This window comes from Ooceraea biroi, chromosome 12 (assembly GCF_003672135.1).
Source record: "Ooceraea biroi isolate clonal line C1 chromosome 12, Obir_v5.4, whole genome shotgun sequence".
In the NCBI taxonomy this organism is placed as follows: domain Eukaryota; kingdom Metazoa; phylum Arthropoda; class Insecta; order Hymenoptera; family Formicidae; genus Ooceraea; species Ooceraea biroi.
Genome location: NC_039517.1, coordinates 1,394,807 through 1,421,301, shown reverse-complemented (window position 1 = coordinate 1,421,301; position 26,495 = coordinate 1,394,807). Strand labels below are relative to the sequence as shown.

Below are 26,495 nucleotides of genomic sequence, written 5' to 3'. Positions count from 1 at the left end.
TCGCGGCCGCGGCCTCCGACTTACCGTAGTGGAGGGGATGACACACGCAAGTAAAAACCGCGTACGTGTGCGCTTCACTGATTGGTTCATCGCTTGTGTGTGTCATCCCCTCCACTACGGTGAGTCGGAGGCGGCCGCGATTTGGCTTCACTGCGTGTAGCACCGTAGCATTCATTTTTTTCACGTCAACACGTCCTGCGATCTTCACTTGTTTCTTTCGCTGTTGAGTCAGTGTTCCCAATGTTGGCGTGTTAAGTTCTTTTCATACGTCTTCATTTGTTTTTCCTTAGAAAGAATAGGTTCAGCGTGGTATTCTTTTCTTCTGATAGTTATTCTGTTTACTGAAGCTTCCATTGATTCTAATTATGTAAAGGAAGACATTGGTAGCTTAATTTCTTTCAGGAACATTTATTTTGTTCTGCGATTGTCGCATGTTTCTGCTGCTGATATATTCACATATTCCGAAGTCTCTAATGTAGGTGACGATTTGACTTAACAGTACGAAAGCGTTTTGTTTGCTGTTATTATTTGAGCTTCTTTCACTCATCTCAAATGTTGTATACTCGATTTCTGAGATCGAGCAATCAACATCAAGCTTCTCCTTTTTGTATTGGAACACTCGACATTTCGAACACAAGATATCGTTAAGAACAATCGTTCGTTGAAGTTTGTTAGAAAAATTCGTTGCTTCATCTTCAGTTCCAATTTTTTTTTTCTGGCCATGTACTTTAAATAAAAACTTATCACATCCAGCACATCTAGGATTTTTATTTGTCGCAGACATTTCTTACTATGACAAGTCAAATCAAGTATGGCAAACGAAAATCCAAAGCAAGTATTTTAGCTGGAAAGAATGTGCATGAGAAAAAATAACACATAACATGTATTTTTTTCATCACAATCGGTTCAGCCGTTCTCGAGAAAAAAATTGTTTTCGATTTTTCTTCTTACCCCCATAACTCCCATAAAAATTTTTTTTCAGATATAATCTTTTGGAAAATTTAATCTCACATCAATGACAACTTATTGTAAAAATCTCATCCAGATCCTAGCGGGGGCAGCACATACATGCTTATCCTGCTATACCCTTTCGGCAATCCCGATTGTCCGTGTCGTTACAAGAAGAGATAAGAACGACGAAGCGCTCGTCGAGTTAAATATTAAACGCCTGCTCTTAAAAATAACTATTATTGATTATGAGAAACACATTGCACGTACAAAATCGCATTAAATCGTTTTAAAGAGGAGTACATAAATATGCGTTATTGCCTCACGGGGAATAAGTTATACTTTTGCACACATCGTCGTACAATTCTACTTATCTATATCTTACAAAATCGGCGCGGAAAGTTTTATACAAACACACCTCACACTCGTCCCTTCTCGTTTTTCATTAATTGACCCTAGGTTTCTTCTCCGGCGGTGGTTTCATGTCCTTCTTCTCGCTCCTGTCTTTCGGTTCCTGCTTGATCTCTATGGCTGGAATAAAAATCGACAATATAAACCACGCAAAATATTGAATTAAGAATGCGAGACGAGAGATAAAGAACTGCGTACGGGGCTCCGCCGCTTGGTGCACCGGCTTCGGCACCGGCAGGGGAAATTTGCGGACGAGTTCCGCGAGCAACATGTCGACTCGTTGTCGCTGGAACAGCGAGCCGGGCTCGTCGCGCACCGGCGTCTCCTTCTTCGTGGCCAAGGCCTTGCCGTTCTTGAAGTCCCAGGAGTATCCTTTGCTGGGGTGATACCGGGAGCAGCCGCTTGCTTCGTCGAAGGCGGACTGCAGGTGGTGAATTGTCGACAACTGGGACATACAGGACACGTTTCTCAAATGTGATTGCATTATAAATAACAAGATACAATGAAGTAATTTATTTTTAATTTTTAACAAGCACAAATATATTGTTCTGCATATTTTAAATATCAGGGTCGAAGTATATCCTTCGATGCTCTCAGACTCACCACTCTGGAGCTCACGATAGATCCCAAATCGGGAGCCTGATACACAACGCCAGCGATAATGTAGTAGTTAGCGATCGCCGTCGCGGCGGTCGGCGAAATCCTGTTCTGCTTCCTAATCACGTAGAGAATCGGCTCCTGCACGTGCAAGAGGATGTATTCCGTGCCCGTCATGGTACTGAAACAGATGACGTTCGGTGATTAGCTTCCCTGCCAGCGTCTGCGCTCAGGCAGAAGCCTCTAGTCTCTTGAAAAAATTAAAGTAACATTAAATCTATTTTTCTGAGGCTCCAGCTAACTGTTACATTAAAAACTAGACTGTTCATTGCGAAACGAGAATAATCATTGAATTGCTCGGTTCCTCCTTGTCCAGAACAAGGACAGATCAACTATTAGAAACTTACGTCAGCTGATCGGGACTCAACCGCTGCATCTTTATTATCTCGTTATTGCACAGCCGATCGTAGAACGGGTTGCTTCTTTCGGTAAAGTAGTCCATGACGTTGCTGGGATTGAGGACGGGGATCCATGTGCTGTCATGCCAGGACAGTCCCAGAAGGTTCTCTGTGAGACAGCGGGAAACAAACATCACAACTTTCAATCGTTCGATCAGCTCGGCAAACACAAAATACAATTGATGAATTCTCGTACCTTGCACTGGAGTTTTTCCGGGCATCATCATCATAACCAGTTATAACCTCAATAACCTCACCAGGCTGTCACGTATCAAAGGTAACCCTAACCTTAATCGGCCTTACGTTTCATGTGACATCATTTAATCAGTGAGACATGATTTTCTTATTGTAATCTCGTTTATAATTAATAAACTATAACCAACAAAACACTCTTCAGTCTTCACCGACCGCACGCACTCCGGTGCACTCCGGTGCTCCAACTGTTTGGACTTGCTTCGATCGATCCATCAAATCGGAAGAACTCGACCGAACCTTCCACTGAATTTAACTGCAGGCACTATCGATAATGCAGATCCCGTTGCAGTTACCGTCGGTAAGGAAGGTCGCGCGCGTCACCGACCCTCTTCCCCGTCGCGCTATACGTACAAGCAACGGCATAAATGCCTTCCTTCGGTTATGAGTAACGGTCGGTAACGGCAGATGGCACGACTGTGATGTGGACGGAGGCGGCGCGGCGCACACAGGCGAATTCTTACAAATTCAAAACCTAAAATATAAAATTAAGGTGTTTTCGAAATCTAGTTTAATAAATAATGTATTGACTATCAAAGAATCATTTGCAGTTATGAACAAAAATTAACCATTGTTTTTAAAAAATGCCATTTTTAATCTGACGAGTTCGTAATTTTTGCAAAAATTAAAAACTAAGTTATTGTTTGTATTTTAATAACATTAAGAACTTATCGATTAAAATGATAAGAACGTGCTAATAACATAAGCATCGCCAGCGTAAACATAGTATGTATACATACTAATATATTTTTATGTATATATACTATATATTGTTAAAGCTAAATAATAAATAATAATAATATAAAATTTATTAAGAATATTTTTCAATATATCTATTTAATATATATAAGATATATATATATATATATTTAATATATGATATATGGAAAGTTATTCAAGAAATATGTTTGAGACTGTTTCGACGTTATTAAATCTTTGGTGGCCCTGAAAAGGACCGATTTTTAGCCCTGAAAAATAATATATATTACTGCAGATAATGCGAGTTAGTCGCATACAGTGATGACAGCCTCATTGTTTGCGAGTAAAGGTCGTTCTACATTAGACGCAAGCAAGCAATCGCATGAACGTAAGCTGCACTACTTCCGATCGTAAATTGCTCGCAAGCAGCAGTCGCAAAGTTTGGTCAAATTTGACATTTGCGTCTCTGCGATTTGCAATAACCTGAGCGTCGAGCTTTGTTATCATGGCAACTATATGATATAATCCCAGCAAACACAAAGTAACAGGTAATATACATGTTAGTTATAATTTCCCACTCAACAATGTAATTGTTACATAACACGTATGTTATGTTGTATTTATATTAATGAGTGGGAAATTATAACTAACATGTATATTACCTGTTACTTTGTGTTTACTGGGATAAGACTCGTGCGACTTGCGATTAATGTGCATGTGGTCAATCGCTTGCGACTAATGTAGAACAACCTTTACGCAGCCTCGAAAAGAAGAAATAAGCAGGGAGAGTTCCGTCTTCTCTCGATGAAGACGTTTTGTTTATAACATCACTGGACTCGCGCATCGTTTATATACCCAACGGGGTGTGTCGATGCGAACCAATGAAATGCATATAACAAATTCTTCAATTCCTATTGGCGATTAATTAGCGAGTCCAATGTTACGATTTCACGGAAAAACAATGCACAATCTGAAAATGAGCCGCAGCGCTTCCCGCAAATCGTATAAATACAACTCGCGGGAGGCGATGCGTTTTATCTTGTGACTTATTGCAGGTGCGCGTTAAGTCATGTTTAAAAATTTGTGCCCCGAGGTGAGAGGTCGCATAGTGGGACAGTGGCAAGCTGGAAGATCGGTAGCAGATATTGCTGCTGATATTCCATGCTCCACAAAGATAGTACGCACGTGGATACAGCGGTATGCTGATGGCGGTGATCATGCATTGCATGATCATCGCAAGCATAATCGCCGACCACGACGGACGACACGGGACGAAGACGAAAATCTCGTCGCTTCAATGCAACAACGGCCTTTTGGCACAGTTGCAGAAGCCATCCAGACTGCGGACGTCGACATATCGGACAGGACTGCAAGACGACGACTAAACGAAGCCGGACTTCACTGCTATCGTCCAGCTCACAAAATTCCGTTGACTCCTGAACATCGGGAGCAACGTGTCGCGTTTGCTTTGGACAGCTTGGCGACAAGCCGTGAGAAATGGGAGGCCACGATCTGGACCGATGAAAAGGTCTTTGTATCGTGTACCGACCGTCAACCTCACGTATGGCGATTACGTGATCAACGGTTGAATCCTAATCATGTTGTGCCTATCCACAGAAGTGGAAGGATTTCCTGTGCAATGTGGGGCTGGATTTCTGGCACTACAATCGGAGAGCTGGTGGACATTCCCACACGCATGAACTCTGCGCAGTACATTCGCATACTGGAAGAAGTATTTCTTCCGTCAGTACGTGAAATCTACCCCGCAGAGGACATGCCAGTTATTCGATTAGTGCAGGATAATTCTAGTGTCCATTCATCACGGGAAACACAAGCATGGTTTGGGAATCATCCGGAGATTCATTTGATCCAATGACCTGCTCGTTCGCCAGATCTAAATTTGATCGAAAAAGTTTGGGCACAAATGGTTCAACGATGGGAACCAAGAAGGGAGAGGACGACAGCAGCGTTAGCCGCCCATGCGAGAGAAGTCTGGGAAGAATTTCAGTTTCAAGTGAAACTTTCAACCCGACTTTCTCGCAAATTTGATTGATTCGATTCCTAATCAACTCAATCAAGTTATCGATCGTGACGGATACTGGACTGATTACTGACTGACGGACTATTCACTATCGACCTCTTTACCGGAAAAAATCGGTCCTTTTCAGGGCCACCAAAGATTTAATAACGTCGAAACAGTCTCAAACATATTTCTTGAATAACTTTCCATATATCATATATTAAATATATATATCATATATATATATATATCTTATATATATTAAATAGATATAATGAAAAATATTCTTAATAAATTTTATATTATTATTATTTATTATTTAGCTTTAACAATATATAGTATATATACATAAAAATATATTAGTATGTATACATACTATGTTTACGCTGGCGATGCTTATGTTATTAGCACGTTCTTATCATTTTAATCGATAAGTTCTTAATGTTATTAAAATACAAACAATAACTTAGTTTTTAATTTTTGCAAAAATTACGAACTCGTCAGATTAAAAATGGCATTTTTTAAAAACAATGGTTAATTTTTGTTCATAACTGCAAATGATTCTTTGATAGTCAATACATTATTTATTAAACTAGATTTCGAAAACACCTTAATTTTATATTTTAGGTTTTGAATTTGTAAGAATTCGCCTGTGTGCGCCGCGCCGCCTCCGTCCACATCACAGTCGTGCCATCTGCCGTTACCGACCGTTACTCATAACCGAAGGAAGGCATTTATGCCGTTGCTTGTACATACTACGTGCATGTGTATTTGTGGAACGCACACGGTGACTCGTTTACTCGTCGGCTTCAATCAGCGGACCGTCAGTAGTGCCGCGCGACCGCGCGCAATGGTGTCGCGCGTGTGTCGTTGTGCTTTGTTACGGCGGCATCGATCACGACGTGACTGCGCCTCCGCGTTCCCTAGGACGTGCTCGAGAAGTACCGCCCCGGCACGGACGACGCCACGGCGTCGACGTTGACGTCGCTGCGTGCTTATGCGCCGAATGAAAAAGGTGAACGAGCAGGCTCCGGAGAGCCGCGCGAACGTGAAAATCTGCGCGTCGGACGGGAAACCGACCGTCGAGGCGGAGTTTCCGCGCGAGTTTCCCGACTTGGGAACTCTTTAATTAATTCATGACGCGATCGATTGATAACGGAGGGACGCAAATTCGGGAATTGGTTGGTTCGTTAGCGCGAAATGCTGCCTCGACGTAAACGGCGCATTTACGTGCGCGCATTTCGTGCCTTTAATGAGTTCTGATTAATTGCGTGGTGACGGAATGTGAACAATGCCGTGCATGCGAAATTTCGGTGCACGGATTCCGATGCAGACGAGGTGAACGACGACGGCGAGAGAGAGCGTTAATTTTCTACGACGCGCAGATTTCACATTCGGCATTCGTGTAATTGTAACGCTTCGTGCTGTCGCTTTCATTTTTCCCCGCTGAGATTCACGAGCGATTAAATATGGAGGTTAGAGGATTGTCATGAGTGCTTTCCCGTCGAGCGCATCGGGCGCAGGCGCCGGGAACAGCTGTTCCCCGTTTCGAAAATGAGCGCAATTCGGGATTGCGCAATTTGAAGTAACAGAGACCTTTTTTTAAAAGCTATACTTGAAATCGAATAAATCCGATGAAAGCTCATCCATTTAATAATGGTGATTATTAATTGCATAATAATAATAATGAATAATTATTAACAATAATTGTGATGATAGCACTTCGTGAATATCGAGATACGATTTAACGAATAATTCTTACAAAACTTCACTGACCCGACGTAAATCCAAATTTACGGCAGTGAGCATTTAGAGAATGTTTATAGCGTGCTGAGGTAAATGTCGCTTGTGGAAAATATTTGCATCAACATTTTCTCGATGCATTGCAGGAGTTACTCCGCGGCAGACGAGAAATGGCATTGGCACTCACGTAACGGAGTCATATGCTTGTAAGTACGATTAATAATTATATTAATTTACATAATGTATGCTTATTATATTAATATACTAGACAAATTATATCAATAATTTGAGCTGTAATAATTAAATGAAAGAAACAATACTTGAATCCAACGTTTTCTCATTCACACAAGATAAAAGTCTCCTTTCGCACAGAAGAATGCACCATCTCGAATGATAATTTGCTCTAAACAATGTAAAAGCAGCATTCAAGAAGTAACGTCATTCTCATCGAGCAATCTAACGTAGAAAGCTGATAGACGAATAGAGATAGGGGAACCTGAAAAAGAAACTTCTTGCAGAAATTCAATTCATCTCGAGGTAAATCTACCGATTAGCGAACTATCACCTTGTCCTTGACATATATTATAGAGGTCACCCTCCTGAGTAACATTGTGCAAGTTTTAACCGTCGGTCGTTGTTTACTAAAACGTTATTAACAAAAGAAGTTTAATGATTTTGTACGAATTTTCAGCTGTCTACGCGAACCAAGAACAAAATATTGACATATATTACAAAGGTCACCTTCCCGAATAACCCGCACTAAGTTTTAGTCGTCGATCGTTGTTTATGAATAAGTTATTAACAAAAGAAATTTTGCAAATATAGTAGTTATTTTAATATTGAATGATATAAAAGACGAATATGTATATGAACGAAGGAAGGAAAGTCATTTAAAGCAGTGAACCGTTAATATATAGAATAGTTTCTTTTAATATAAGTACAAAGTATTCTTCACTTTAACCAAAAGCATAAACAGTTAAATACAAAGTATTCTCTGCTTTAACCTAACCTAAACTAACCTAACCTAACCTGGTTAGGTTATATTTTCCGAAACTGGAGCCTCGGACAGCTCGTTTTCAGCCCGCTTCGCGGGAGGGCGGGGGGCAGGGGCTTCGCCCCCTCCCGCCGGAATCGGTGCCGTGTACCAGGTGATCAAAATCTGTACGGTAAAATCTGTTACACTGGTTCTGGCGGGGGGCGAAGCCCCTGCCCCCCGCCCTCCCGCGAAGCGGGCTGAAACCGAGCGTATGTGTCCGGGGCTCCAGTTTCGGAAAATATAACCTTTTGCTTGTTGTGGACGGCTGAAAATTCGTGCAAAATCATTAAACTTCTTTTGTTAATAACTTTTTAGTAAACAACGACCGACGGCTAAAACCTTTTGAAGGTCACTCAGGAGGGTGACCTCTATAATATATGTCAAGGACAAGGTGATAGGAGGTGGGTTCGCTAATCGGTAGATTTACCCATCTCGAAATATATTACAGAAAATTAGAATACTCTGCACACAAAACTCTTCACCCGTCCTCTGAAACGAATAACACGACACAGAAATGAACTCTTCACTCGCCAACACTCGCTGTTGAATCGTCACGAACGCGTGCCGCAGCGCGGCCGCGATGGAGGACTACACGCCGATCGACGAGGACTTCCCGGGCCGGCTGCTGCACCAGGCCGCGCTCTGGGACAACGCGGAGCTGCTGGAGGACCTGCTGCGCGGCGAGCACGCCCAGTACATCAACAGCAAGGACTCGTGGGGCAGGACGCCGATGCACGCGGCGGCGATCACGGAGAGTTCCCGGTGCCTGGACGTCCTGCTGACCGCCGGCGCCGACCCGAATGTCACCTGCGGCCCGCGGGGTCACCACCGCACGCCGTTGCACGTGTGCGCGGAACACGGCCACGCGAGCAACGTGGAGCGGCTCCTGGGCCACAACGCGGACATGATGATCCGCGACGACGACGGCCTGCGGCCGCTCGACATCGCCGAGCGCGGCAAGCACGACGCCTGCATCCGCCTGCTGAAAGCCGCGGCGGAGAGGTACGAGCTCGCGAAGCAGGCGATTCACGCGTCTCTGCGCGCGGCCTGCGTCCAAGGCGACACCGTCGCCGCCAGAAGCGTGATCCAAGGGCTCTCGGGCGACCTGGAGTGCGTGGTGAACATGGCGCCGAACGGCGTGAACACGCTGCTGTTCGTCGCGTGCGAGAGCGGGCACAGGGACATCGTGCGGCTGCTGCTGGACTACGGCGCCGACTGCAGGTGCCACCCGGTCACCAAGTACTGCCCGCTCTACATCGCGTGCTACCATGGGAAGGTGGAGATCGTCGAGCTGCTGCTGCGGCATTTCCCGAAGCAGGCGCAGACGGTCACGGTGGAGCGCTGGTTGCCGATCCACGCGGCCGCGATAAACGGACATCATCTGGTGATCGACGCGCTGCTCAAGTTCGAGTACCCGCAGCACGTCTACCAGCGGTACCGCGATCCGTCCGGCGAGTTCGAATACGACCTGCCGTTCGACGTAAACGCGCAGGACGTCACCGGCCAGCATGCGCTCTACATATCTAGCATGCTGGGCAACGCGCGGTGCGTCGAGCTGCTGCTCGGCTATCGAGTGAAGGCGCGCACCACGAAGGAGGAGGACGCGGCCGGCGTGCAGCAGCTGCCGACGTCGAAGCGCAAGATCTCCAGCGGCATTCAGAGGCTCATGTCGTCGCTGAACTTTCGCAGCAAGGCGCCCGCCGACAAGAAAGACGACAAGATGATCTATCCGGTGAACCTGGACCTCTACTGCAACAGCGGTAGCGAGACGGCGTTGCACGCGGCCGTCAGAGGCAGGCACACCGACGTGGTGAACGCGCTGCTGCAGGCCGGCGCCAACCTCGACCTACCCGTCAAGGTGCCGTACGACCAGAGCGATCCCGAAGGCAACTACTCGAGCGTGCTGACGATCGCGTGCCAGAATCGCGACGTGAAGATCACGGAGCTGCTGCTGAAGCACGGCGCCGTGGACAACGAGTGCAAGGCGCTGAAGATCGCCGCGCAGAATCGCGACGAGGCGCTCACCGCGAAGCTGCTGTCGATCAAGGCGCACCCGGACTCCGAGTACAAGATCAACAAGAAGGCGATGACCGAGTGCACGCAGAGCTCGCACTTCTCCGCCCTCTCGTCCTTCGGCCACGTTACTTACTCCGCGCTGTTCCCGAAGACGCCGACGATGATCAACTGGCACAATCAGCAGTGCCATTTGTCGCAGATTCGGTTGCAGTGGCTGATCGACGCGGTGCTGCACGTCAACCGGAAGCTGAGTCCGCGGAACAACGACCTGGTGCTGTACGCGATCACGCGGATCGACATCTCGCACAACTCCATCACCTCCGTGCCGTCCGCGATGTTTTACCTGCAGAGCCTGCGTTACCTCAACATGGCGCAGAATAAAATCGACACTCTCGTGGCCGACTCTAAGAATCCGAAGGACAAGCTGTGCCCGGTCCTGGAGGAGATGTATCTGCAGGATAATCGGCTGGAGCAGCTGCCGGAGTTCATCATGAGCCTGCCGGCGCTGGAGATCATGGACGTGTCCAACAACAAGCTGCAATGCCTGCCGCAGAACCTGTGGCGCGCGCCGAAGCTGAAGGAGCTGAACGCGTCGTTCAATCTGCTACGCGACTTGCCCAGCCAAGCGTCGCAGAACGTGCTGAGGAAATCCTCGCAGCGCAGCGAGGACGGCCAGCAGAACGCGGGCGTCAACTTTCGCGCGTTGGATGCGCTGCTGCCGCGGATAGAGTCCATGGAGTTCGACTCGTTCACGAAGATCGCAAACGCGCAAGTGATCGAGATGGAACGGCCGCACGTGTGGACCAGCTCGGTTCAAGTGTCGGAGAGAATGAGCGACGACACGGAGAACGGCAACAAGTCGGTGCTGGCATCGCTCAACCTGGCACACAATCTCTTCAACAGCATTCCCGTCGCCCTGCCGTGTCTCGCCGTGAGCTTGGTGCGATTGAACATGGCGTACAACTCGTTGCGCTCAATGAGCCACATCACGTCGTACCCGGCGAGCCTGAAGCAGCTGGACTTGTCAAACAATCAGATCTCGCGGTGGCCAAGTCTGCCGCAGGTCGACAGCTCCGACAGCATGGAGCAGGCGAATACAGCCTGCTACTGCCCCGCCGTGAACGCGCAGTCGCCCGGGATCGTGCCCAGCAATCGGCAGACGCCTACGTCGATGCGCGACATCGTGCTGCAATCGGTGTGCGCGCACCGCCGTCATCTGCGGCTCGAAAACCTGCGTACCTTGATCCTGGCGAACAATCTGCTGAATCGTATCCAGTTGACGTCGTGCGACGACGGCGAGATGCCCTGCCCGGACGAGGAGAAGGATACGGACAAGGATCCAAAGTCCGGACCCTCCGGCACGAAATCGTATCTGCTGTTTCCTAATGTCAGTATGCTGGACATCAGCAACAATCAGCTGCGCGAGATACCGCACAACATCTACGAGCTAAGTAATCTGTCGGTGCTGAACATCAGTGGCAACAACGAGATCGTCGAGCTGCCTCCGCAGATGGGTCTGCTGGGCCGGCTGTGGAATCTGAACACGCAAGGTTGCCGGCTGCAGGAGCCGCTCAAGTCGATGATCGAGTCGAAGAAGTACAAAACGATGGATGTGATCGGCTACCTTAAATCGATTCTGGAGGACGCGAAGGCGTACGCGCGCATGAAGTTGATGATCGTCGGCATTCAGGGGATCGGCAAGACGAGTCTGCTGGAGCAACTGCGGCAGGAAGGTGAGGTGCCGAATAAGAAGAAGGCGTCTGAGCACTGGGCCAAGCGAATGGGCAACAAGAACATCAACGCGAAGACCGCCAAGGGTACGACAATCTCAACGGTGGGTGTGGACATCGGCGATTGGATCTACGAGAAGAAGATGCGCGGGCAATCGTCCCACGGGCCGGTCTACTTCAGGACCTGGGACTTTGGCGGGCAGCGCGAGTATTACGCGACGCATCAGTACTTTCTGTCGAAGCGTAGCTTGTACCTGGTCGTGTGGCGGATCACCGATGGCTTCAAGGGTGTCTCTGAAATCTTTCAGTGGCTGGTAAATATCCAAAGCAGAGCACCTAATTCGCCGGTGATCATCATCGGTACTCACTACGATGTCTCGTACGAGCACAGCGAGAGTCTGCAGCAGTACATCCGCGATAAGTTCATCAACGTAGTCGACGCCGAGAAATGTGGCCTGCCTAAAGTCATGGAGACCATCGAGGTAAGTTGCAAGACGCGACATAACATCAAGATGCTCTGCAATCTCATCTACGACGTTGTCTTCAGCCTGAGATCGCCCGGCAGCAAGGAACTGCTGTTGGAGCAGAAGGTACCGGCGAGTTATCTAGCATTGGAGGATGTAGTGATCCAGTTGGCGCACGATAGAAAACTGTCCGGGCTGGATCCGGTGCTGAAGGCCGATCAGTATTACGCTGCGGTCAACAACGAGCTGCAAAAGCTGCACAGGTCCTTCAGAGATCCCGCCGAGTTGCATCAAGCGACCTTGTTTCTCCATGAAAATGGTATAATTTTGCACTACGACGATGCCACGCTGAAGGATCTTTATTTCTTGGACCCGCAGTGGCTCTGCGACATGCTGGCCCACGTGGTTACTATACGAGAGATCAATCCGTTTGCCAGATCTGGTATAATGAAGCTGGACGACATTCAGCATGTCTTCAAGTCGTCCACGATATCGTCAATCGACACGCAGGGCTACATTGTCAGCTTGCTCAACAAGTTCGAGGTCGCCTTGACGTGGGATTGTCGCACGTTGCTGATACCGTCCCTTCTGCCGACCGAGGAAGACATCCTACGCAACAATCAGATCATCAAGGTGCCGGTGAAGACGCGCGGCTGGCATGTGCGCGCCAAGAAGATTACGTCGCCCATGTTCGCGTGCCTGGGCGCGCCCGGTGATAGCAAGAACAACGCCGAATGTGTGCTGACGTCGCGCTCGCAACCCGACTGTTCCGTCACCAGGTTGCTGCTCATGTCGTACTTCCCCAGCGGCTTCTGGTCTCGCTTGATCACACGGATCCTGGCGGACGATGCGATCGTTGACATTGTCATGTCGTTCCTCGCGCCGTTCAAGGATTTCGTCGACGACAATATCTTTGCCAGTCTGCTGGACATACAGGCTGAGTGGGTGCTCTGGCAAACGGGAATTGAGCTGCGGTACTCGGGCATCACGCTGCTTCGCTTGAAGGAGGTCTACTACAATCTGAAGAACTCGCCGTACGACTACAGGCAATTCAAATTCAAGCTCAAGCAGGACGGTATCTGGTGCACGGTCGACTTGAAGAATTCGGCCATCCTTGAGCTCTGGTTTCCGGTGGACACCCTTGTGATCAAGCAACCCATCATGTCCGATTCCGTAGACGAAGAACCGATGGGCTACCAGGCGATTGTAGTGGAGCCGCGACCGGAGAGCATGCCGCAGCTAATGGCGCTGATCGTCGATCACATCGATATCTTGCTGGAAGACTGGTACCCGACACTTGGCACGCGCTTTGTCCACACGTCGGAGGGTAAATTGCTGGTCACGCGGCTGATACCATGTCCGCGTTGCTTGCTTGGCAATACTGAGGGCGGCGACGGCGAGTCGAGCGACAATGACGGCCGGTTGATCGAGGACATTCAGAAATATTGCGCTGCCGGTCGCACCGAGCGGCAGAGCCAGGATAGCTACAAATCTGACGGTGACAGCGGCGTCGGCTACGACAGTCTGACGTCCAGCAGGATGCCCTCGCTCGAGGGACATCCGGACGTATCGCGGCAGAACTCGCAGCATCCCGAGGGCACTCTCGCCTATTCGTGGATGGTAGAGGAGTGCATACTGGCGGCGTACAGCAATAAACCCATCAGCTGTCCGAAACACTCTGAGATTCCGTTGTCGCACGTCGCGCCAGACATCATCTTCATGGATCTTGGCGCGAAGCATCTCATCAAATCGGACGATCTGAAGAGGGGCAAGCTACTGGGCCGCGGTGCCTTCGGCTTCGTCTTCCGCGGCAGCTGCCGGCTGCCGGGAACGTACACGCGTGCGGACGTCGCCATCAAGATGCTGCAGCCAGTCTCGCCGGGCCCGAACTCAACGCAGTCGGCGATATTGGCGTACAAGGCGTCGCAGAGCAAGTGGGACCGTGACCCGCTGCAGTATGCCTGCAAGGCCTACTGCATGGCGCGTCAGGAGCTTAACATCCTGCTGACGCTCAGGCACGCTAATATCGTACCACTGATCGGCATAGTCGTCAGTCCGCTTGCGCTGGTGCTGGACCTGGCACCTCAGGGCGCGCTAGATAGCGTCCTGAAGAATTACCGTCGCTCCGGTGCCAAGCTCGACCCTTGCACGCTGCAGGCGTTAATTTTGCAGGTCGCCAAGGCTGTGGAATACCTGCATCAGCAGCACGTCATCTATCGCGACCTGAAGTCGGAGAACGTCTTGGTGTGGCAGATGCCCTTGCCGTTTCAGGAGTGCCTGGAGCCGGTACACGTGAGGGTCGCTGATTACGGCATCTCGCGACTAACGCTACCCACGGGGGCGAAGGGTTTCGGCGGCACAGAGGGCTTCATGGCGCCGGAAATCATCAGGTACAACGGCGAGGAGGAGTACACGGAGAAGGTGGACTCGTTCTCGTTCGGTATGTTCATCTACGAGCTGATCACGCTGCGCCAACCGTTCGAGGGCCACGAGGCGGTGAAAGAATGCATCCTGGAGGGCGGCAGGCCACCACTCGTGTACCGTGAGACTCTTCATCCTTGCTACGCGCTCGATCTGATGGTGATATGCTGGGCGCAAAACCCGAAGGACCGGCCGACCGCCAGCCAGATCGTTTCGATCGCTTCAGCGCCCGAGTTCACGCACCTGATAGACGTCACCCTGCTGACGGAACGCACGCAGGTCACGGCGGTGACTATCACGAACCGGAACGGCAACAGCAGCAGCAGCAGCAGTCAGAACGACGAGAACCTGAACAGCGATGAGATCTGGTTCGGCCACAACAATGGCGAGGTGGACATGCTGCTAGGCACGCCGAAGGGCTGGCTGCGCCACGTGCGTATCGAGACCCCCGTGATACCGTACGCGATGTGCGGCGTGGACGGTTACATCTGGATCGGCGACAACGCCGGCCAGGTGCACGTCTACCTGTGCGGCAACTTCGGCTGCGTGGCTAGCTACAACCTAGAGGCAGATCACACGAGGGAGTCCAAGGTGGTCGGGCTGATTCACCTGGAGCAGCTGCGCCAGTTTGCCGTCGCGCTGCACAGCGGCCGGATTTTCCTGCTGTCCAGCTCGTTCACGCAGATGAAGAAGACCGAGATTACCGGTAGCGCGGACGCAGCTCGCCACGCCGACGTGAAGACCTACTCGCTGGCGGCGATCTGCCGGAGGAAGCGCGTGCTGGAGCTCTGGGCCGGTCAGAGCTTCGGCCGGATCAGCGTGTACATACTGAAGGATGGCAACCTGACCGACACGGTGCAGCTGTCGCATTGCGGCGCGAACGACGCCGCAGTCGCGCGGAACCTGTTCGCCACGTACCTGACCGGCGCGTCCGACAGCTTCGTTTTCTCGTACACGTACCCGGGCTGCGTGGTGTACCAGTGGGACGTGGACAGCCGGCAGATCGTCAACAAGCTCGACATGTCGAAGCTGGTGCCGTGCTCGGAGAGCCTCAAGTCCATCGCTATCGAGGAGAACCTGTCGACGGAGAAGTGCCAGGTGACTGTGCTGGAGGCCAGCGCCAGCCAGCTGTACATCGGCACCACCTGGGGCTGCATCGTCATTGCCGAATGCGGCACCCTGCGTCCCGTCACCGTGTTCCGGCCGTTCGAGGGCAAGGTCTGCCAGATCGTGCCGCTCAGATCGCTCGACAAGAAGAAGGCGATGCTGGCGACCGTCGGCCAGGGCTACCGCAGCCTGATCTCACGCTACACCGACTTCCCGCTGAAGACCCTGGAGAGCGAGGAGCTTCGCCATGGCATGTACACTCTCCTGTGGCGATCGGAGAACTGGTCAGCAGCTTGATCACCTCGGAGACCGTAAGGGATTCGACGTTCTCGCTTGCACGTTTCTTTTTTAATCTTTTGACTCCGTGTCTCGTCTGTGGACAATAATCAATAATTGTATGAAGTAATCGATTGTCTATGAAGTGACAATGATTTTTGACGACACATTTTTAACGCTGAATGTGCGGCGAGAGAGTGGACTTTCTCTAGTCCGACTATTCTGCAACGGATACCGACGAAAGGAAGTTTCCGCTGTGATCGAATCAGGAAGATTGCTTTCCTCCGGAGCAGCGCAGTATTTCGGTGGCGGTGCGAAGTTCGATTGAGTGAAGTGAGTGCTCTCGTGAATCTTATACGTCCAATATTACAAGATAAGGATTGTTCGCTGTGAATGGGCGTGCTTGAAAAGACCATTCTCGTGAAATCGGATAATAATTTTCTGCAAGTTGATCGGCATGATCCGCGTGATCTCTTTTGAGGCACGCTCATGCAGCGAACGCTCTGTAGGTATTATTCTAGACTGTAAGTCCTTAGTTCGTCCAGGTCGCAGGAAGTAATGGTCCAGCATAAGAGAAGCATTCTTATTTTGTATAAAACACTAAATCCTAAGTGAATATCTAGCGGTAAAATACTGAAGTACGCGCTTGAAGTAAGCATGAATCCTTAACTGAGATATTAACAGAGCTGTTCTAGATACTAAGAAGATACTTCAGCACTATCAATTAAATAATTTTCGTAACGTTGTTAATAATATTAAGCTCCGGCCGAGTTTCACCGATGAAACTCGAGACGCGATTTCGAGACGATAGATTTTTATGATCCCGTTCGTATCTTGCCCTTCGATGCACCTGCATCGTCACGTCCAAAGTAACAATTTTCTCAATTAAATAAAACCGAAGGTTGTGGGACATGCTGCTTTATTATATAATCAGCATTACAAATTAACAGTAGACAGGAAACACACAAGAGGTCATTTGCATCCCTTTGCTCAACCGGTTCAATTAAATTCTCCGATTTTTAATTAATTTTACAGAGCGATCGGTGTATCCCAAACGATTTTAATGTGATATTGTATACTCAGCGGAGGAAAGCACGCACGAGACATTATCGATAACAAAGCTATTATGTTACATCACTTTTTAATTACAACGCTCTCTAATTATGTTATGCGAGAAGCCCTTTGGAAGACTTGCTAGGATTCTTATCTCGTTTAAATAATTAGCTAATCTTATCCTATTTAAATAATTATCTTGTTTAAATAATTAGCTTTAATTATTTGCCCTTCTCTACGTAAGCACGCACTCGAGGATAAGTTCTCTCTATTAGAGCCAGTAATAATAATTAAAAAAGAAAGAGAAGGAGAGAGAGAGGAAGAGAAGAGAGACGAACGATGTAGTACGCGCGTTGCATAATATATTACATATTCAGGATGAGACTAGAGTAGAGATTAAAGTAGGGCTGAATGCTAAGCGTTCTTACTCTGTAAAAAGTATACAACGTTTTATAGGAAAGCCGTTTGATATGCAAATGAATAAGTAAATTTTTCACGATCAAAGAAACGGAGGGGAAAAAACTCCTCGACTTTTGTAGTAATTAAAGAAATATTTCGTGCCAGTCTCATTCGGGAAATCTGATATTTATGCGATGACACAAGTAAGCGAGCTTGATGTCCGATCTCATTGACCTTTTGCATTTTGGCAAACGCTAAATTGATCGTCTAAAATATAAATGATACAAAAGAAAAATGAGGAACGTTTGTTTTAAGAGCGGAATGAACGATTCTTGAATTCTTGAAGAAATCTTCACGAGTCACAAGTCTCTTTAATGTCGCACGTTTACCATCATTCCCGATCCGACGCGTTCGGTATATAAGTACATGTTTTCATTTATACACACTGCATTTTGCACGTATTTTTAATTAACTTGTACCTGCAGGCGTGGAGCGAGCCACGGTGATATAAAACGCAGCTTATATACGTATATGTATATATATATTTTTTTTCTTTTCTAACGTGATTATTTTTGACGAATTAGGCATTGCACGTCACTCGTGTGAAGCTCTACCGAAATGATTATTAATTATTATTATCGCATGCCTCGGCATGTACAGCGAGATTAATATCGTAAGAGAATTCCTGATCATTGTGATTATACAAATTTTACTGTTGATCTCTCCACTTTAGAATATGAATTGTAAATTCGCATTTTCTTGCTCGTCACGAAGATTATCACTTACGTAAGTTTATTCTCATGATATTTAGTCTCATCATACTCATCAGCGTAAGTTGTAACGGGGACTCATTGTTATTTAATGTATTGACTGTCACAAAATATAAACTGTTGTTGAACAAGATACGCAATTATTACTTTTACCCTGCACGTGTTCTCGCTTTCGAGATATATATTTTTATTTAATTTTTGAAATTCTCCTATCTTACCAAAATTCATACAAATGTGAAAATAATAGTATTGTAATTATTAGGGGTGTGATTTAGTTTTGAGGGTGTTTTTTGCTCGAAAACGCATGTATTTAAATATGATAATGAATGAATACCTTAATCAAAATATTTTCCTTCGTTTTCTATAACTTTTTCCCATCTTTCTGGCAAAAGATGGATTCCACCACGATAAAATCACTCTTCTTTTCAGTTCATCCATTCGTCGACAAATTTTCGCACTTCTTCCAAATTATGAAAGTGTGTATCCTCTAAAGCGTGTTGCATCCACCGGAACAAATAATCGCATGGAGCAATGTCCGGAGAATACGCGGGGTGCGGTAAGACTTCCCATTCAAGCTCTAATAGTGTTTGTTTCACTGATAACGCAACGTCAGGTCGAGCGTTGTCACGAAGAAGAATCACTTTCCGTCGTTTACTCGCAATTGGTGGTCGTTTTTGGTCCAATGCTTGCTTCAACTTGTACAATTGGTGTCGATAACGATCAGCCGTGACAGTCTCATGCGGATTTAACAGCTCATAGTACACTATCCCACCAAATACAGAGCATTACTTTTCAACCGTGAATATTGCGTCTCGGAGTGGATGTTGATGGTTCGCCTGGATCCACCCATGATTTTCTGCCTTTCGGATTATCAAAATAGATCCACTTTTCATCCCCAGTAACAATCCGAGACAAAAGACTCTTCTTTTTTTGCCTGGCGATCAACGAAATGCAAATGTTCAACTGGTTCGCAATGGCACTTTCCGATAATTGACGTCGACCCCATTTCCCTTCTTTCTGAATTTTTCCCATTTCATGTAAATGTTTGGTAACTGTCGTACGATCAACATTTAATGCTCTGGCAAGAGATGGATTCCACGACGATAAAATGACTCTTCTTTTGAGTTGATCCATTCGTCGACGAATTTTCGCGCTTCTTCGAAATGATGAAAGTGTGTATCCTCTAAAGCGTGTTGCATCCACCGGAACAAATAATAATCGCATGGAGCAATGTCCGGAGAATACGCGGGGTGCGGAAAGACTTCCCATTCAAGCTCTAATAGTGTTTGTTTCACTGATAACGCAACGTCAGGTCGAGCGTTGTCACGAAGAAGAATCACTTTCCGTCGTTTACTCGCAATTGGTGGTCGTTTTTCGTCCAATGCTTGCTTCAACTTGTACAATTGGTGTCGATAACGATCAGCCGTGACAGTCTCATGCGGATTTAACAGCTCATAGTACACTATCCCACCAAATACAGAGCATTACTTTTCAACCGTGAATATTGCGTCTCGGAGTGGATGTTGATGGTTCGCCTGGATCCACTCATGATTTTCTGCGTTTCGGATTATCAAAATAGATCCACTTTTCATCCCCAGTAATAATCCGGGACAAAAGACTCTTCTTTTTTGCCTGGCGATCAACGAAATGCAAATGATCAAATGGCACTTTCCGATAATTGATGTCGAACCCATTTCCCTTCTATCTGAATTTTTCCCATTTCATGTAAATGTTTCGTAACTGTTGTACGATCAACGTTTAATGCTCTGGCAAGTTCTGAAGTGGATCGTGTTGGATTTTCGTGCAATAATGCTTGCAAATCTGCATTTTCAAGCTTTCTTGGTTGTCCCGAGCGTTCTTTGTCCTTCGCATCAGTATCAGCACTTTTAAAGCGTCTAAACCAGTATTCACACGTCTTAATTGATGGGGCAGAATCACCATAAGTTTCCACAAGAATTCTATAACCGTCAGCCGCAGTTTTGTTTTGATTAAAAAACAAAAGCAACGCATGTCGAAAATGCTGTTTCGGAAGTTGCATTTTTACGATGATATAAACACGACTGTTATTGCATCTATTGCTATAATGCTACTAAATTTCATGGATAATGTCAAGACTGTAAGAAACAACAGTTATCGGAAACAGCTATTGGAACAAACTGATACTACAGCCATCTGTTGCAAAACCCTCAAAACTAAATCACACTCCTAATAAATAAAACAAAATTTTGTGAATATTGATATATATTAATTTTATTAATTTTGAATTTTAATATAAATATATATATTTTTAAAAATTACAATTGTGTATTAAAAAATAAAATTTGTTAACTTTGAAACGTTTACTTGTACAATAACATTGTGTTATAATTTCAAATTAAAGTAAGTAATATATTTAAAAATCAGTGGGGAAATAGCATAAACATGGCTGACCAATCAAAAGTGACCGGCTCGTGAGATTTCCATCTCCCATCTGATTGGCATATATTTTTCGATCTAAAGGAATCTACCAATTGCAGCTGTAGTTCGAAGGAATAGCGTGGCGCTCCTCGTGTCATTTTCCCGCGCAAACGACAGAAACTAACCGATGCTGTGCAACTTTCGAAGCATCATTGCGGACCTGTTGATATTGTATTTATTGTGCAGTTATATTTGTGTAACGGATATTGTGAAGTTATTGTTAATTATTAGTAAAAATGGATACGGAGATCGATCAGAATCTAGAGCAGATAACACGCGAGTACGTCGATTTCCTGGACGACACGGTAAGCATTTCAGCAAGCCAAGTTTGTTGTCAAGCATTAGTAATTGTCAACTGCAAGTTACTCAACAATTTACTTAATTTGCTACATATATGTATAATTAAATATTCATGTAGCCATGTATATATATTAATATTAATGGTAATTATTTAGAATACGGGCCTCACCTCAAAAATCAATGAATGTATGCTCATTGGACGCGTTTTTGCACAAAACGAAAGAATCTGGCAGAAAAAATTGGCGGTCTGCCCCGTGAAGCGAGATATTAATTGTTAAAGTTGGCGACTTTTCAGGTTAGGATATCTGTCATACCGACGAAATATAGCGACACGAGCATCCCCTGTGGTCACCTGCGCATGCTCCGTGGCTACGTGCTCGTGACAAAAGTGCGCGAATTTGAACGTGTGCGTACTTGCAATGCAAATTAGCGTTCAATTGCGCACCGTGCAGTTGGACACCGTTTATTTCGACACGGAAAGACATGAAAAAAAGCGTTTTCCACCCACACACCCTGCGAGGGGGAGTGCGGGTGGGGGCCGAAGGCCCCCCGCACCCCCCTTTGGTGTGCGTGTGTGCGCGCGCGCGCGCGCGCGCACACACTATGTCCATCTTTCCGTGTCCAGGTCTTATAAACGTTCTTACTTTAATATTAAAGTAAGATGGACATAGTTGTTTGCGCGCGCACACACACACACATAACCGAAGGGGGGGTGTTTCTGCCAGATTCTTTCGTTTTGTGCAAAAACGCGTCCAATGAGCATACCTTCATTAATATTTGAGGTGAGGCCCGTATTCTAAATAATTACCATATTAATATATTTGATTAATTATATTTTAATATATTATAAAATATTATTAGAACTCAAGTTGCAATATGTATTTGTTTAGTAGTACAAAATATTTATTAACTTTTTGTTCTGTTAATTGGTATTTGTTTCTACGTTTATTTTGTGACGTATGCAGGAAGACCAGGGTATATATGCCTCGATGGTCAAGAATATGGTTCAAGAGAATAAGTACAGGCTGATTGTAAACATTAACGATTTGAGGCGGAAGAATCCAGCGCGTTCAGTGAGGTAAAAATTCTCGTTTATAAAATCTTTATCAATCCACAGTTTCACCAGACTGTATGTGTCAGAAATCCTTAAAGAGTTAAATCGTTAATTGAGATTCACTCGTGCAACAGCTTGCTAAACAATTCCTTCGAGGAGCAGCTGGCGTTTGAAAACGCCCTGAAACAATACATCTCGAGTGTGGACATTGACTATGCCAAGAGCAACAAGGACTTCTTCGTGGCCTTTGAGGGAAGCTTCGGCAACAAGCACGTCACACCGAGAACCCTCACATCTCGTTATCTCGGTAACTTGGTCTGCGTCGAAGGCATCGTCACAAAATGCAAGTATCCAAAAAGCAAAATCTGTTCCATTTTATTTTATCTTATATCGCTCATCTAAATTTGTTTTGTATTTTTTATATTTATATTGTATTATATTGTTTTATATTTATATTTATATTAATTTCTTTTATACCTACAATGTATTTTACTTCACTTTTTGCTCATAAAATACACACGCATCACTTACAAAAGTACTTATTGCAGGTTCGCTGGTACGCCCGAAGGTCGTGAGGAGTGTCCACTACTGCGACGTCACGAAAACCGTCCTGGAGAGAGCCTACTCGGACCTGACGTCGTTGGACGCCTTCCCGCACTCCGCTATTTATCCGACTACCGTGAGTCTCTCTCTCTTAGCGACGGAACACTTGTTTCCCATCACGAAAGCTCACTTTTCCACGTTTCGTAGGATGAGGACGGCAATCCACTGGAAACCGAGTTCGGTTTGTCGACCTACAAGGATCACCAGACGCTCACCATACAGGAGATGCCGGAGAAAGCGCCGGCTGGCCAGTTACCGCGCAGCGTCGACGTCATCTGCGACAATGACCTGGTGGACCTGTGCAAGCCCGGTGACCGAGTGCAGATCGTCGGGAACTACCGGTGCCTGCCGGGCAAGCAGGGTGGCTACACAACTGGCACATTCAAGTACGTCCTTTCAGGAATCGCAGACTGTTCTCGAAGAAAAGTCTCCTCGAAGTCCGTTAAAAGGCTCTTTTGTTGTGCAGGACCGTCCTGATCGCCAACAACGTGATGCAACTGAGCAAGGAGGCTAACCTGGCGATCTCCCACGAGGACGTGGCGATGTGCAAGAAACTGGCGAAGCACAATCCCTGTAAGAATATTTTTGAGCTCCTGGCGAAGTCCCTCGCGCCGTCTATCCATGGCAATGAATACATAAAGAAAGCGATCCTGTGTCTCCTTCTGGGCGGAGTGGAGAAGATCTTGCCAAACGGTACGAGGCTAAGAGGGTAAGATCTCGTATTTGACATTTACCTGAGGAAAAGTGCTCGAAATTAACAATAGCAGCTGCATGACTAATTAGAGAAACTGAAATTTGTGTTACTTGGTTTAAATTGCTAAAATTAAATTAAAAATTAAATTAAATACTTGTTATAAATTTTAGTAGGAATTACCTAACTATAAAAATATTTATATATTTAAAAGTATTTCTAAAAATAATATTTAAAAATTGGAAAATATTCATTAATAATAATAATAATATTATAAAATTAGAAATAATAATATTGTAAAATTAGAACATTAGAAATTTATTTTATGTACTGTAATTATTAATTACAGTGATATAAACGTGTTGCTGATCGGCGACCCGTCGGTGGCCAAGTCGCAGCTACTGCGTTACGTGCTGTGTACAGCCCCGCGAGCAATTCCAACCACCGGAAGGGGATCCTCCGGTGTCGGCCTGACGGCGGCGGTCACGGTCGACCAGGAGACCGGTGAGCGCAGGCTGGAAGCGGGCGCGATGGTGCTGGCGGACCGCGGTGTCATTTGCATCGACGAGTTCGACAAGATGTCGGACATTGATAGAACGGCGATACACGAGGTGATGGAGCAAGGCAGAATCACGATTGCCAAGGCGGGCATTCACGCCAGCCTGAACGCGCGTTGCTCCGTACTGGCGGCTGCGAATCCCGTGTACGGAAGGGTAAGTTCCGATCCTGCAGGGGAAATTAATGTCACGCTGTAATGAACAATTTATTAAATTTATTAATATCAATTAATATTTATTAATTTATTAAATTTATATTAATATTAAATTTATTAAACATACAATAAGGAATAATCGCAAGGAAATTTAAGCGTTTTAGAAAGCTAGAAATTAATAGAAATTTATGGAAAGTATTCAGTCGGATCTTCTCTCTTTTGAAACATTCTGTGTCAGATAACTTGTTGCGTTCTTCAAATATGTAACTAATGTGAGAGAATATTGATAAAAGCTCGTTTGCTCCACTTGTAGTACGACCAGTACAAGACACCCATGGAGAACATCGGCCTGCAAGACTCCCTGCTGTCGCGTTTTGACCTACTCTTCGTTATGCTGGATGTAATCGATTCGGATCAGGACCACATAATCAGCGATCACGTCGTCAGGATGCACCGGTACAGGAGTCCTCTGGAGCAGGACGGGGAAGCCCTGAGCCTAGGCTCGAAGCTGGACATGCTGACGACGAAAAATCCGGACGACGTAGCCACGGAGAAGACGCAGCTGCAAGTTTACCAGAAGTACGATCCCCTGCTGCACGGACAGTCACGTTCCAAAAAGTACGCTGCTTTCACCGTATTGTATTTTATTATTTTTCATTATTATTAATTATTATTTCATTATTAATTATTAATTATTTCATTATTATTATATTATATATTTTTATTATATTATTTTTCATTGCTTGAATTGAGGCGCGAGTCTTGATTGAAAGAATTAAGCTGATTATATCAAGATTCCATCCAGGAGACCAATTAATTTAATTTCCCCCGCAGTGACCAGATCCTCAGCATACAATTCATGAGAAAGTACATTCACATCGCTCGTTGCATGAAGCCAAAGCTTACAGAGGAGGCCAGCGCCGTTATCGCCGAAGAGTACTCGAAACTCCGTTCGGAAGACGTGGTGGAGTCCGACGTGGCCAGGGTAAGCCAGACATGCTTCCGTTTCTGCAAAGGAATAAAAGTCTGATCTGTCTTCCTAACTTGCATGGGTCTTCCTGCTTCCACAGACACAACCGGTGACCGCGAGAACGCTGGAGACGCTGATTCGACTGGCTACGGCACACGCGAAGGCGCGGCTGTCGAAAAACGTGGACAGCGAGGACGCGCGCGCCGCGATCGAGCTGGTGCAGTTTGCCTACTTCAAGCGCGTGCTGGAGAAGGAGGGCAAGAAGCGACGACGCCGCGACAGCGGTGCATCGGATACGGAGGACGAAGTGGAGGAGAGCAGGCGGCAACCGAAGCGCACCAAGAAAACGAACGAGGATGACCCTTACGAGTACGACAGCGATGACGCGCACGTCGAGGAGATGACCATGAGAGTGACCAGAACACAGTCGCAGAAGAGCACTACGCGTTCGTCGCCGAGCCGCACGGAGAGCCGCACCGAGAGCGCGGAAATGTCCGTTCCGGAAAAAGCGACGCCGACCATCACGGAGGAAAGGTATTTTCAGAGTCTCCTGTCCTTTAAAATTGGTTTCCTCTTCGGTTGTTGTGAGATTCTAAAATTATTTGTTAAATCTGATTTTAGTTGTAGCAGAATTAATAATCAAAACTTTGAATGAAGGAAGGTTTTCTCTTAAATTTAAAAATTTTTTTAAATAAATAAATATAAATTAAAGAAAACTTAAAAAAAATTTTAAATAAAAAAATTTATATTTATATTTAAATTAAATTTATATTTAAAAAATCAAAAAATTTTTAAAATTTTTAATTCGAACACAATTATTTTTCGTTCTATTTCCAATGCATCTGATATGACAATGAATCTGTAATCTGAGAGAGGTAACGCTGCATTAAATTTCTTTCCGCTCCACCAGACTCGCAGTCTTCAGGTCGTCGCTCAACAAGTTGTTTCAAGACCGAAGGACCCAAACGATTCCGCTGGCGGAAGTCACCAGTTACCTGAACACCGCGCGTTCGTTGGACTTCACGCCCGACGAGATCGACGCGGCTATCGACACCATGACGAACGCGAACCAGATCATGGCCGCGGACGGCAACATTTTCCTGATATAAAGAGTACGGTGCGGTGTAACATCACGTACGTTTTGCATTTTGCTTTGGACAACTGAAACGGGAGTGCCATTCCTAGGCGGTTAATTTATTAATTAAGTTGGAGATATTTTTATACGTTTGCATCAGTGATTGCGCGGCGATTGTATCATACTATGAAGAGTGTAATAATATAGCAATAAATATTAATCAGCAGTATTTT

General features: G+C 46.2%; 3 protein-coding genes across 9 annotated transcripts; 2 read left to right on the top strand and 1 right to left on the bottom strand.

Annotated features, from left to right (window-relative positions):
• Positions 1 to 719: 719 nt before the first annotated feature.
• On the bottom strand, positions 720 to 2,885 carry LOC105278807 (mediator of RNA polymerase II transcription subunit 6). Its single transcript, XM_011338172.3, has 5 exons — positions 2,611 to 2,885; positions 2,364 to 2,523; positions 1,963 to 2,137; positions 1,558 to 1,804; positions 720 to 1,479 (listed from the first exon to the last, which is right to left on the bottom strand). Exons 1-5 carry the CDS (start codon positions 2,642 to 2,644, stop codon positions 1,394 to 1,396), a joined length of 702 nt encoding a protein of 233 aa, XP_011336474.1. The 5' UTR covers positions 2,645 to 2,885; the 3' UTR covers positions 720 to 1,393.
• A 3,081-nt stretch (positions 2,886 to 5,966) lies between these two features.
• On the top strand, positions 5,967 to 18,533 carry LOC105278808 (leucine-rich repeat serine/threonine-protein kinase 1). Of its 6 annotated transcripts, none has more exons than XR_003407297.1 (3): positions 5,967 to 6,400; positions 7,275 to 7,665; positions 8,613 to 8,689. XR_003407297.1 is itself a non-coding variant. In XM_026974107.1 (3 exons), exon 3 carries the CDS (start codon positions 8,745 to 8,747, stop codon positions 16,197 to 16,199), a length of 7,455 nt encoding a protein of 2,484 aa, XP_026829908.1. In that variant the 5' UTR covers positions 5,967 to 6,400; positions 7,275 to 7,334; positions 8,735 to 8,744; the 3' UTR covers positions 16,200 to 18,533. The 6 variants fall into 6 exon arrangements, 3 of the variants coding, with proteins under 3 accessions (XP_026829908.1, XP_026829907.1, XP_026829906.1); XR_003407299.1 differs by lacking the exon at positions 8,613 to 8,689 and having other exon boundaries at positions 7,275 to 7,334; positions 7,551 to 7,665; XR_003407298.1 differs by lacking the exon at positions 8,613 to 8,689 and having other exon boundaries at positions 7,275 to 7,334; positions 7,501 to 7,665.
• Positions 18,534 to 21,093: 2,560 nt separating this feature from the next.
• On the top strand, positions 21,094 to 26,491 carry LOC105278809 (DNA replication licensing factor Mcm3). 2 transcript variants are annotated; one of them, XM_026973969.1, is made up of 11 exons: positions 21,094 to 21,162; positions 22,123 to 22,235; positions 22,346 to 22,554; positions 22,760 to 22,890; positions 22,962 to 23,200; positions 23,281 to 23,523; positions 23,855 to 24,218; positions 24,531 to 24,835; positions 25,052 to 25,202; positions 25,288 to 25,721; positions 26,098 to 26,491. In XM_026973969.1, exons 1-11 carry the CDS (start codon positions 21,094 to 21,096, stop codon positions 26,294 to 26,296), a joined length of 2,457 nt encoding a protein of 818 aa, XP_026829770.1. In that variant the 3' UTR covers positions 26,297 to 26,491. The 2 variants fall into 2 exon arrangements, with proteins under 2 accessions (XP_026829770.1, XP_026829771.1); XM_026973970.1 differs by lacking the exon at positions 21,094 to 21,162 and adding an exon at positions 21,762 to 21,939.
• Positions 26,492 to 26,495: the final 4 nt, after the last annotated feature.